The 13,058-nt window shown below is 40.5% G+C and overlaps 1 protein-coding gene across 4 annotated transcripts in view; it reads right to left on the bottom strand.

Moving 5' to 3' along the window:
• The window catches only part of LOC122661556 (pumilio homolog 5-like), an 83,270-nt gene that overhangs the window by 30,661 nt on the left and 39,551 nt on the right, over positions 1–13,058 (bottom strand). For all 4 annotated transcript variants that reach the window (XM_043856982.1, XM_043856983.1, XM_043856984.1 and 1 more), the window contains 2 exons: positions 4,757–4,951; positions 2,392–2,563 (listed from right to left, as the gene is read on the bottom strand). In XM_043856982.1, the coding sequence (XP_043712917.1) occupies positions 2,392–2,563; positions 4,757–4,951 (367 nt within the window). The remainder of the gene's footprint in view (positions 1–2,391; positions 2,564–4,756; positions 4,952–13,058) is intronic.

Raw genomic sequence — 13,058 nt, 5'->3', positions numbered from 1 at the left:
GAAAAACTATCAAACTACATGATTATACTTCTATAATGATGAATGTCAATGGCAGCCAACATAAACAGAAATTAAAGGAAACAAACACTCTCAAAATAAGGTAAAATTCCCTTACCTTGAGTTGGATGTCAGCACAAGTATGGAGATGATCCAACTCCCAATTAAACCTCACCAAAAGGAGACTTACAGTCCTAAACGAGTAGTAGATAGCATGTATTAGACACTAAATAAGCCTAGGTTAAAGCCTAACCCAATTAGGATCAAGGCAGAGACAGCAGAGAAGGACCGAATTCAGACCAGCCCAGGGACCAGTCGGCCGTAGGGGTCACAGGCTCTGAATCCGATAGGTGTTCCAAAGCCTGGTTTTGAGATCCAATTTCATGGATCATGCCATACAGGGTAAAAACACCAAAATTTGGCATAGGGGAGAAAGACTACACCATTTGGGTTGATCCAACCTAAATGCATGTAGGATTTGAAGGGTGTAACAACCAATTGCCTAATTTCTAGGTTTTTAGGATGGCTTGAGTTACAAACCTAGCAAAATCAAAGAGGAGAAATTGGGAAATCATAAGTGAATTGAGTGACCTACCAAGGTATGATGTGGAGAAGGTGGTAGTACACAACCGAATTGGTCCTCTGCAAGCTTTCCCCAACACCAAATGCCAAGATCCCCAAGTCCAAGGTCTTCTTCTCCTTTCTTCTCTATTTCTTCCTTTTCTCCTTAGAACAGAAATTGATTTTGGATTTGTGTTAGAAATGAATCCTAAGCAAAGTATGGCTTATATAGAAAGGCTATACTAAGGGCTATTTGGTTTGGGTTTAGTAAAATCAGTTTTGGGAATAGTTTTCCTAAACTGCTTTAATCACAACTAACTCCCTAAAGTCTTATGGTAGCCATGGGTTTGATTTACCAAGACATAATTGAGGTCCCGGGCATGTTGGCATACAGGCAGCTCGGACCACACGGGTAATGTGGGTCCCACCGGTGAAAATTACATTTCAGCCCAATATTACCCAATTAAAGCATTAATTCTACACATGTAATAATGGATTCTTACCTACGACCCGGCCTAAGAGATTAAGAGATTCTGCATATGCTCGATCCAGCATGTCTCACATATAAAACTAATATGTTGGCGACCGCAAGGATCCTCAGACTCGATAATGGCTAACTGAGCTGGCTCCCCGGAATCCTCCATAGGTAAGTCAATGGATTGGTCCGAATCCACAACCGACACAGACCACATCATAGAGGCAGGCATGGATATCGAACTTGAACTTGAAATCATACAAGTCCAAAAGGGCTCAAATGAGAGGTGGGCCTCACAATAAATAAAGAAGGTGACATAGAAGATGATATTTCACAGAGAATTAAAGTGGGATGGATGAAGTGGAGAGGTGCTTTCGGAGTGTTGTGCGATTGATGTATTCTTTTAAGGCTTAAAGGGAAGTTCTATAGGACTGTTGTACGACTGGTTATGATGTATGGGGCAGAATGTTGGACAATTAAAAAGTGTCATATTGAGAAGCTATGTGTGGCAGAGATGAGGATATTAAGATGGATGTGTGGAAAAACTAGGAAAGACAAAGGAATGAGCGTATTAGAGCTGACTTGGGAGTTGCCCCGATCAATGACAAGCTCCGAGAGAGTCATTTGAGGTGGTATGGTCATGTTCAATGGAGGCCTATGGTCGCCCCAGTAAGGAGGAATGATATAATCCCGATTGAAGGAGCTAAAAGAGCTAGGGGCAGGCCCAAAATGACCATAGAGAAGTTGTGAGGAAGGACATGCATAGTCTAGGTCTTGTACCAAGTAGGACCTCGGATAGGGCCTATTGGAGGGCAAGGATCCATGTAGCAGTTCCCATTTAACTGAGATTCTCCTGACTTCCTGGGCTATGCCTGTTTCCTCTTACTCATCTTTTATCTTTCATTTTTCCTTTTACTCTCTATCTTTCATTTGTCATTTGCCTTTTTTTCATGTCTCATCTCTTTTTCCATCTCCCTTTCCCCCCCCCCTCTTCATTCCCCCTTTTTGTTTAGACCTCAGTTTTCCCTATTTTGTTTTGTTTGGATCCATGTAGCCGACCCCATTAAGTTGGGATAAGGCTGACTTTGTTGTTCTTGTTGTTGTTGTTGTCAAGAAGATAACAGCAGAAAACCTATGACGTCCCCTTCATACTGGTGCATTTCACTCACTAATCAATCCATGATAAAAGATAAAACTTGGTGGAGGAATAGAACATAACCATCACGTTATGTCCCAAGATTGTTGTGAGAAACCAGCAACGAAATACCAAACTGTAAATTAGAAAAATGATAGATAGGGCCTGCTTTTCAGATATAGAGATATAAATAAAATATGCCCATATAAAAAAATATACACACCTTCACCATATAACTGTTCAAACCGAGCAACAATGTGTTTCCCATAAGTGTATTTCTTCAAAGCTTGAAGATGAACTCTAATACGATTCAGCAACACTTCCCGTTGTTTATCTGTGCACATTTCAAGAATCTTCTGGACCACATAATTTGCATATTGGTCCTTCATCATTGCCTAAGACAAAGAAGGCAAACATAAGAAAGTAATTAATTCAGAGGTACAAGGTTCAGAATTGCATATTAGACACCAAAGGTTGTATCCGAACCGCAAAGCCTATTGCCACAGTTTCCTATCTAACTCTTCAGGTTCAGGTGTCTATGGTTACACGTTAGAGTGCCTCAATATTGAAATTAATAAGAGCAGCCAGTTAAGACAAAAATAGACAAGATCAGGGGCAAACATAGTTGTCATGGCGACTAGCTGACCCAAGGCATTGGTGGGTGCTTAGGTGACAAGATGCCCGCCTAGCTGTTGCCTAGATGCCCTAGGTGTGCAGTATATGCCTATATGTAAAATAGCGATGATTATTTTATATAATTATGCTTATATGGAGCATAGAAGCCATATCAATGCAATATGATAAAATTATGTTCGTAAAAACCAACCTATAATAAACAAAGCATAGGATATAATATAACCATATACATCAAAAAACAAAACGATTAACATAAATAAACGTAAACTCGTGAAGTGTCAACAAGGCGTGTTGTTGCCTTGGACCCAAGAAAGAGCCTGGACGCTTAGTCTACGCCTTGAAAACTATGGTGGCAAGTATTACTATCTTGATGCCAAATGCAAACATTTTCTTTTCTAATCCAGAATCAAGCTTTGAATCTTTCGAAGCCATAACAAACTAATTTTCAGGCACTGTGAAATGATTAAGCAGGTATTATTATGACAGAAAGTTTGAGCAAGATTCATTCGCACAGCTTCAAGGACATCAAAAAATCTTTGGAGTTCTATGCATTCACACAGAAGTTTGAGCAAGATGCATTTGCAGAGCTTTGAGGACATCAAAAGATCTTTGCAGTCTTGGGACACATTTGCATATGTTTGCTCTCTCTCTCTCTCCCTCCCCTCCCCCCTTGAGCACGCGCATGGGGTGGGGGGCAGCACAGATAAAGAATTTTATCCGAGGGAAGAACCCTAAAAACAGGTTTTACACAACACAAGATCCGAGAACCTTTCAAAGAGCTGTAAACAGTCCATAATGGTTACAATCGATGAGGTCGTCAGCAAAAGCCAATGAGAGATTCTGAGAGCTTTACATTTTGGCATCAAGAGATAAGCTGCTGTTCCATTTTGGAGTGGATGATTCTGGAGAGAAATTCAAGGGCCAAGGTGAAAATGTAGGGAGATAAATGGCAGCCTTGCCGAACACCAATCGAAGAAGCAAAGAGGCCAACGGGGGAGCCATTAATAAGAGCTGAGAAGTGAACTAAAAAGATGCAGTGGAAAACCCAGTTGATGAGGGAAGGGGGGAAAGACATCTTGGATAAGATGTTGACTAAGAAGTCCCCCACCTCAAGGAATCGAATGCTTTGTGGATATCAATCTTGAGGAGGGTAGCGGGGGGTGGTTGGATCTGTCAAAGCCACGGACCAGCTCATTGCAAAGGAGCATATTATCCAAAATACTTATACCCGGGAATAAAGCGGATTGGTTGTCTCTGACCAAAGACTCTTATCACAAAATTGAACCTGTTAGCGAGGACTTCAGGAATGAACTTGTAGATCAAGTTGCAAAGAGTAATAGGTTTAAAGTCACCCATGGAGAAGGCGCCTTCTTTTTTGGGAATAAGACAAAGAAAGGTGTGGTTAATCCCTTTAATTTGATCCAGATTGAAGATGGATGGCCTTTACAGGTCCACCTTAATGATATCCTAGGCGAGGGAGTAAAATCCGATGTATTCTTCAAACAACCTCAAGACGAAGTGGAGAATAGTGAAAAGCAAATGAATTTAATGCATGGTAATTTATGACGGTGAAAAAAATAGCTTAAGATGCCTTGGGGTAATTCTATTAGTATCAAACATGGAGGCACCATAAAGACTAAATGACGCAGTACAAGGCCAGGCCAAAACAAGCCCTTTATTAGTCCTGTTGGGTTGAGTTATAGCCAGCCCAACCAAGCCCCTTTTCTGGCCATCGACAAAGTCATAGTTAGGCCCATACTTGGCCCATATATTGGTTATACTTAAGCCTATATTTTCAAGCCCATGTAGCCATCAACCAGTGGCTGAACAGGGTATTTTGACAGATTTTGTGGGTCCTATAGACCCATTGGTGGAGAAGAACTTCTTACCCCACCCACGCCCAATCAATAACAACACAAGATAGGATAAGAAGAACAAGACCAAGAACTTACCAATAAATTATCATTTCCCTCAGTCTGTCCAACAATCTCCTCAATCAAGAGTTCTCGTTCAGTAGCATCACCATGCTCCAAACACTTTTCAACCACATTTGATGCAAACTTATGCTGGCTCATTTGTACAATTCTCCCTGACAATTTGCTAATAATTTGGCTTCTTTCATGTGGATTTCCCCTCTCCAAAACATGCTGCAAGCAGAGTATCATACATGTGAGGAATTCAACATGCACAAAAAAATTGAAGAAGATGATGGACTCACATAATCACTTGGAATAATAAATTTTAGACTCCGTCAAATGGTACAACTCCACATACTCAACTTTTAAACATGACATGGCAATGCATTTCACATGATATATTATGATGCAAATATCCTTATAAAGAAGGATAAGGGTGCTCAATCACGAAAATTTTAATTTACATAAAGGAAATTTTCACTAATGCTGTTAAACATGGTATTAATTACATAACCAAACTTTGAGGCTTTTAGCTTTCTCCCCTCCACCTTTGTCTTGGATGAGGCACAAAATTCTAAAAATACTAACTTTATATTTTGAAGCACTAAAGTTTTGAATCCTTTTTATCCGATGCCTTCACTAGACTAACATATTTATGTAATGAAATTTTGTAGGCATTGGAAAAGGCAAAAAATATTAAAACATTTTCCATAGATCAGATAAGAGCTTTACTTAATACTTCTTCAGTATGCTAACAACTTGAAAGGATTAAAACTCAAATAAAAAAGTAAAACAATTAAAAGGACATATTAGCAAAAAAGGGTATGAAAACCCTCTCATGAACAAGGAGAATTTATCCCTCGAGTCCTCTATCATATTTTCTCCATCCACTAAATTTGCTAGCTATATATTCTTCCTGTTTTATTACTAACCAATGAAGGAGAATATAGCAATATAGAAAATGGAATCATAAGGTCTTTTGGCCCCTTCAGGGGTTAACACATACCCTCCACTTCTTCTTCTTGAATCTAGAATTTCCATGGCTGCACATCTGCACTGTTTTCTCTTCCTTGAAAGCCTCACAAGGAAGCCATCAGAAAGCAATCATGTTTGGTTCATCTTTTCCATCATAAATTCCACTATGGTAAAGGACTCTAGTACTTTATGCTTTCATCCATTTCTGATATGTTAAAAACCATAACTCAGTTGCATCTAGATTCAGTAATTGTGCCAATTTGTAAAATGTCACTGTGTTTTGTTCCACTAACATACTACCCTGATGCAGTGTTTGGAATTGCAAGTGCAGATACTACCGATAATTTGATGCAGTACAAGGCCAGCATCGAAGGAGAAAGAACCAGCCCAACAGTCCCCCACAGTTTAGCCAAACCAATCCATATTCTGGTTTCTATTCATCCTATGTTCTGATTATATTGTCGGCTAATAATATGGCCAGCGACCAGCATGTTTTAGAAGATCTTTTTGAGATAAAACTGGTACAACATCTAGAGGATTTACTAGAAGATCTTTTTGAGATTATTCTGGTACAACATCTTGAAATTTTGGAAGATTGTGTAGGCCTACAAGACAATTTGGAGATTGTGTCCAGCACAACATCCTGAAGATTTGGAAGATTGTGGGGGCACCATAAGCCCTTGCATGGAGGAGGGCTTCCTAGAAGATAGGCTGTTGGATTGTGTCTAAGAGAAGATCCTATCCAGTTTCTATTTTGTGTTTGTAGTACTTAGTTCTATTTTATAACCATTCTTAGTTACAAATTAGGAGTTTCTATTTCTGAGTTTTCCTTTTAATAAGTAGACTTTCTATTTCATGTAATAGCATATTAGAGATTTTATTCTACCTAGAGGCCTCCACGCATGGACTGGGGGTTTAGTTTGTAATAGTTGCTGCTCGAATTATAAATAAGAGCAAAGGGAGATACTCCCAACGTTTTGGACTTCTGAAAATTTCCCTCTTCTTAAAATTCCGGCAGAATACACAACCCTTGCATGGGAGATTTATATGTGATTTGAAACTCAGTTATGCAGGTCTGAATCTACTCTTAATTTCTCTCTTTCCTACTGTTATTAACTCAATTGTTGCTTACCTTCATCCTGCCCAGATTTTACTTCAGTTACAGCACCTGCAGATTCAGTTTCTTCCTATTCTAGTTTCTGGTTTTGGACCTGCACTTTCTGCCAATCCAGCTATCGAATATGGCCCAATTTTTTACCAGTTTTATCTCCTCTATAGGCACTTCCTTCAACCAGAATTGGAGGTCCATCTGACCTCTGGTGTGAGAGTTGTTTCTGTTTCTATCCAGTTTCTCAATTCAGCCCTTTTAGTTACTAATTCTATTCATCATCAGATTTGATTGATCCAACTGTTGGATCAAACTGATCTTTGAAGCATACATTCTGCAGGTTCTAAACACTGTTCTCTCTATAATTCAACCACATCCAAGCGTTAGATGTTCAATTCATAGTTGTCAAAGCGTCACCTAGGCATCGGATCAGATTTTGGGGGGTTGGGTAGTTGACCACTTTCACTAACACAATAAGGTGGGTGCCTTGGGGTCCTAGGCGTCGCCTTGGGACGCCTAGGTGACTTGGGCAGTGACTTCATTGTTTATAAATTTTTTATTTATAAAATTATGCCAATTATTTGCTATTTCTTATATTAATATTGGCTTGTGTACATATTACAATACATGGTGAGAAGCACTGAATCAATTTGTTTACTTTAAAAAAAAAAAGAAAGGAGAATATGTAATATCGAACTAGATTGTTCAATTCATTTTTCCCCTCCCAAGTGCACGCTCTGGAAACCCTACTGAAGTTGATGGTGGTTGGTGGATATGACAACACTCTTTTTGGTGGCACCCCTTCCCTTTCCGGCGGCACCCCTCCTTTACAGGCGACACTGGTAAGTTTTGTTTTGATTTTCTTCTTTTCCCCTGTTTTTTCTTCTACTTTTTCTTCGATTCTTTTTTTACTTTTTCCTGTTTCTCTTTTCCTCCGTTTTTTTCTTTTGCTGCTTCTTTTCTGGTGGAACTCTGAAAGCTGAAGCTTCACTGATCTGCTCATGTTTTGACAGTAATCGTTTTATGGTACAACAATGAGAGTCACTATGGAGTGGCTTTTCGGATTCCCTGATTTCAGACCAAGCTAGGAAAGTAGGTTTGACAATTATTTGTGCCGTGGATTTGCTTACAGGTTAAACTAAGGATCATGTCCAGGGTCTAATTGGCTCAGATGATGCACATAGAAACATTTGGATTGTAGACCTATGGTTTTAACTTTTAAGCTTATCATGGTGGCAGAAGCCATGGCTGATCCTGGGATCGGCCTAAGACCTAAATATGTCTGACTGGACCTTGATAATGTTTGATGCAGTATTGGGCGGGAAATTTATATATTTAATCCTCTTTGCTGAGAGAGCTCTCCATGGTATACAGCACATTTAGGGATTGAGATCAGATCAGATTGGCCATAACGGTGAGTTGAATTGGTATTGCCAAGGGGTATTTGATGTAGATCCCACAACTGAACTGAAGAAGAAGAACCAAGGCCCATCAAACCAGCTTCAGATGGACCAGAACTGGATCAGATCAAGCCAGCCCAGCAGGTACTCTGGAAGGGCCTAGAAAAAGAGGCCAAAATACTGTTCACGCTACTGTTCACGTGAACAGTGTCACAGCCCATATTTTCCTTGTGTGAAGATATTTTTTAGAATATTTTGTGGGCCCATCAAGTGGAGAAAGATTCTATCCTAACGCTGCCATAGTTTAGTTTCTATTTTCAGTTTTAGAAAGTATATTAGGTAGTTTCTAATTTGTGGCTAAAGTATAAAGTCAAGTAGTTTTAATTTAGTTAACTTCTATTTAGCTAGGACTTAGTAATTTCTATTTTAGATTAGTTCTTATTTTGGAAAGTTTCTATTCTATTGTAAGCTTGCCTAAGCTATTAAAAGGCATCACTTCTTAATGAAAAAACATAATTTCAGAGAAAAGAATCTTCTGGCCAATTTAGCCATCGAGTATGGGAATTTCCCCTGTGCTACAACAGCTGAGATAGCTGTGGGTGAGAGACCCAAGCTGAGAGAGCCATTCCCCCTACCCCCTACCTTCTATTTTCTATCTTCTCTTCTTCCCCCACTCGAACTCCACATTCTCTGTTGTTTGAGACCACAATCGAGTGCTGCTGCTGCATCAGTGAAGGAGCAGAATACATCCCAATATTCAGCTAGAAATTGCTGCTGTTTATCCCAAACACCGAAGGATCGAGTCACCCCTGCAGATCAGTTTTCTGCCCAAAATTCTCCAGCAACTTCGAGCCTACACTTCTCTGCAACCTGATCCTTATTTCAGTAGGGCTTTGGAGGACTGAACCCTGTCAAGGAGAGCTACACTCGATCCCTGTTTGGAGTCGAAGTTGCTGCTGGTTTTCAAGATCTCAACAAACTTTCTAATTTTGATTCCAGTTCATATCTCAGCAACCAGACATCATAATAGGCTGAAATGTGGATCCAAGTCTCAATCCAAACTGCTGGCTGATTTGGTTTTTGTTAGATATATGGGCCAGAATACCGTGGGGGTATTCTGGACCTTTTGTCCCTTTGTTATTTTATTTGTTTCTTGTATGTGGTTTAGTCCCACATTGCTCATGGAAATTATTTTATTGCTTCATTATGATTATAAATAAAGTTGTGCTTGGGATGAATTAATCATCCAAGCCTTTCCCTAATTTTAAATCTCTCTACATGGTATCAGAGCAGATTTCAAATTAGGGACCACCCCTCTTCAAATTTCAGTTTTCTTTCTTCTCTCTCTCTCTCTCTCTCGATTTTCTCCTCTCCTCTCTCTCTTCTCCCTTGTTCTCTATTCTCACATAGGGCAGCACTGATGAGGTGATCATTCAATCCAGTTGCTGCCCCCATTACCTCATGAATGCTATATAATTCTGCTCGATAGGAACCAGCCATTCCTGCCTGCGATATCTGGAGCTTCAGTTTTTTGGGGATTGCTTCTACTTCACTTAGAAGGAATCAACTCCTCCCTTTGAAGACCACAACCTGCAGCAGGATTTCCTTCTTATTGGTTCAAGTTCTTATCTCACAGATTTGATCACAGATTTCAAGACCTCCTAAGATCGATTTTTACAAAAACAGGGCTTTTTTCAAAACCCTGACAATTGTTGATCTAGGAGTTTGTGCCCTCTATTGTTTCTGATTTTTTTAAGGCTGATTCTCCACTTATAAGGACACACTCGACTGCAATTTGGGCTTCAACAGTTCAGTTTTTTGAAGACCTCCTTGAGATCGATTCCACCATCACAGGGTTTTTTCCAAAACCCAGACACCTATCGATCTTGGGGTTGCTACTGCCTATTGGATCTGATTTTTTGCAGGTGTTTTCCTCCATTATAGAGGGTCCCTCGACTTCAGTTTCAGCCAATTCCCTGCAGTTTTTTGGCCTCTTGTATCCTTCATCGATTTCAGCAATTCAGGGTTTTTTCAAAACCCTGACAATATTGATCTAGGATTTTTACTTGGCTGCTGGTTCTGTTTTTTGGAGACTTATTTAATCTCATTACAAGGGGCTTCTCCTCCATATTTCTGCTCTTAACTTGAAGGAATTACCGCAGTTTTCCACCCAACCCTATTAAACTTGATGGCTCAAATTACCTTCTATGGTCCAGATCAGCCTCCTTTGGATGCTGCCCATCCTACTTTGGTTAATGCCCAACATCCTCTGGCTGTTCCTCCCTCACCTGATGAGAATCCTTTACAGGGGGAGACCATAGAAAATAGTGTTGTTAATGTTCCTATTCAGGGGGAGCAGACTCCAGTCCAGAGAACTATTGGTGAATTTCAGAAGAGAATTGACAACTCCAACATACTCACCTATACAAGGGGCAGATACAACAGAGGGCAGCTGCAACCCACTTTAGCACCAGTACCCATTCAATTGCCGGCTCCAGACCTGGATCCTTCATCTCCTGGTAATCCCTCTTCTTCCGACCTCCCTATTACTCATCGCAAAGGTACTAGGACTTGCACTTTACTTCCCATATCTCGTTTTGTTTCTTATAGCTCTCTTTTTCCTTCTTTTCGTGCTTTTGTATCTTCTCTTTCTTCTGTCTCTATTCCTAAAAATTGGCAGGAAGCATCTACAGATAGAAAGTGGAAGGCTGCAATGTTGGAAAAAATGAGAGCACTACACAAAATTAATACGTGGGATCTTGTGGCTCTTCCTCCAGGGAAAAAACCAGTGGGATGTAAATGGGTCTTCGTGGTCAAACAGAAGGTTGATGGTTCAGTGTATCGGTATAAGGAACGTCTGGTTGCAAAGGGGTTCACTCAGACTTATGGAGTTGAGTATCAGGAGACCTTTGCACCAGTGGCAAAACTCAACACTATCAGGGTGTTATTATCTTGTCCTACAAATCTTAGGTGGGATCTTCAGTAGTTAAATGTAAAGAATGCCTTCCCCCATGGGGAACTTGAGGAGGAGGTATATATGGACATTCCACCAGGCTTCTCTGATGACAGGACTAGGGGCAGGGTCTGTAAATTGAAGCGTGCTCTTTATGGGTTGAAGCAGTCACCTAGGGCTTGGTTTGGCAGATTTCATAAGGCTATGATTTCAGTAGGTTATAAGCAGAGCAATGCTGGTCACACTTTGTTTATCAGACGAGTTGGTGACAAGGTTACTCTTCTCATAGTCTATGTGGATGATATTGTGGTAACTGGTAATGATGGTGCTGCTATCAGGGATTTGAAGCTCCTCCTTGGCCGTGAGTTTGAGGTCAAAGATCTTGGCCCTCTAAAATATTTTCTAGGGATAGAAGTTGCTCGATCTTCAAAGGGCATCTTTCATTCTCAAAGAAAATATGTCCTTGATCTATTGACTGAGACAGGGCTGCTAGGCTGTCACCCTTCAGATACTCTTATGGAAGCTACTACAAAACTTAGGGAGAAAGAGGGTGAGCCTGTTGACAAAGGTGGTTATCAGCGGTTCGTGGGCAAACTAATCTACCTTTCTCACACACGACCTGATAGCAGTTGCTGTGAGTTTGGTGAGCCAGTTCATGCATGATACCTATTCCTCTCATATGGATGTGGTCCGTCGTATTTTGAGGTATTTGAAGTCTGCTCCAGGAAAGGGAAACCTTCTATCTCCCAATGGTCACCTTAAGATTGAGGCTTATACTGATGCAGATTGGGCTGGTTCTACTGACAGGAAATCTATTTCTGGCTATTGTTCCTTTGTGGGTGGGAACCTTGTCACTTGGCGTAGCAAAAAGCAGAATGTTGTGGCAAGGTCCAGTGCTGAAGCCGAGTTTCATGCAATGGCACAAGGAATTTGTGAACTTCTGTGGCTTAGAGGATTATTGCAGGATATCGGTGTTGCTGTCCATCTTCCCATGATGCTTTATTGTGACAATAAAACTGCTGCCATTAGCATTGCTCATAACCCTGTCCAGCATGATCGTACTAAACATGTGGAGGTTGACCGATATTTCATCAAGGAGAAGCTTAAAGCCGGCCTCATTTGTGTTCCCTTTGTGAAGTCTACTGATCAACTGGCTGATGTGTTCACTAAGGGACCGAGTAGCAAGCTGTTTCATCCTATCTTAGTCAAGTTGGGCATGCATGATATATATGCTCCAACTTGAGGGGGAGTGTTAGATATATGGGGCCAGAATACCGTGGGGGTATTCTGGACATGTTGTCCCTTTGTTATTTTTTTTGTTTCTTGTATGTGGTTTAGTCCCACATTGCTCATGGAAATTATTTATTGTTTCATTATGATTATAAATAAAGTCGTGCTTGGGATGAATTAATCATCCAAGCCTTTCCCTAATTTTAAATCTCTCTACAGTTTTATTTCTCTAAATTACTAATTCTGATTTTATTGCTATTTTGATGTTCTACTGCAACCTATCATCGATCCTACTATAGAGTGGTTTTTACTTGAACCCTTTCTACATTAGAATTGCTCTGTGGATGTAGGCAAATAATTGTGGCAGTTGAACTGAGGAGAGTATTGGGCAAATACCCAGGGGTATTACGCCGAGGATATAGGCAAATTGCCGAACCACGTATATTTGTGTGTTGTGGTTGTGTGGATTGGCATAGAAGTGCATTTGTTTTGCAGAGTGGCATGCCTGGTAGGCCTGGCCATTCTTGGTTGAAGGCAGGAGTCCATGTGAAATTCGGGGTCAGTATTTCAGTTCCAATGCGTCAGGGTTTGCAAAAGGGAAGAAATTTTTAAATCTACTGATTCACCCCCTTCCCCTCTCAATAGTGAAGCCAGTTCAACATCTGTCTCGTA

This window comes from Telopea speciosissima, chromosome 5, assembly GCF_018873765.1.
Source record: "Telopea speciosissima isolate NSW1024214 ecotype Mountain lineage chromosome 5, Tspe_v1, whole genome shotgun sequence".
Classification (NCBI taxonomy): domain Eukaryota; kingdom Viridiplantae; phylum Streptophyta; class Magnoliopsida; order Proteales; family Proteaceae; genus Telopea; species Telopea speciosissima.
The sequence above is the reverse complement of the archived record's forward strand: the minus strand, read 5'-3'. Positions and strand labels throughout refer to the sequence as shown.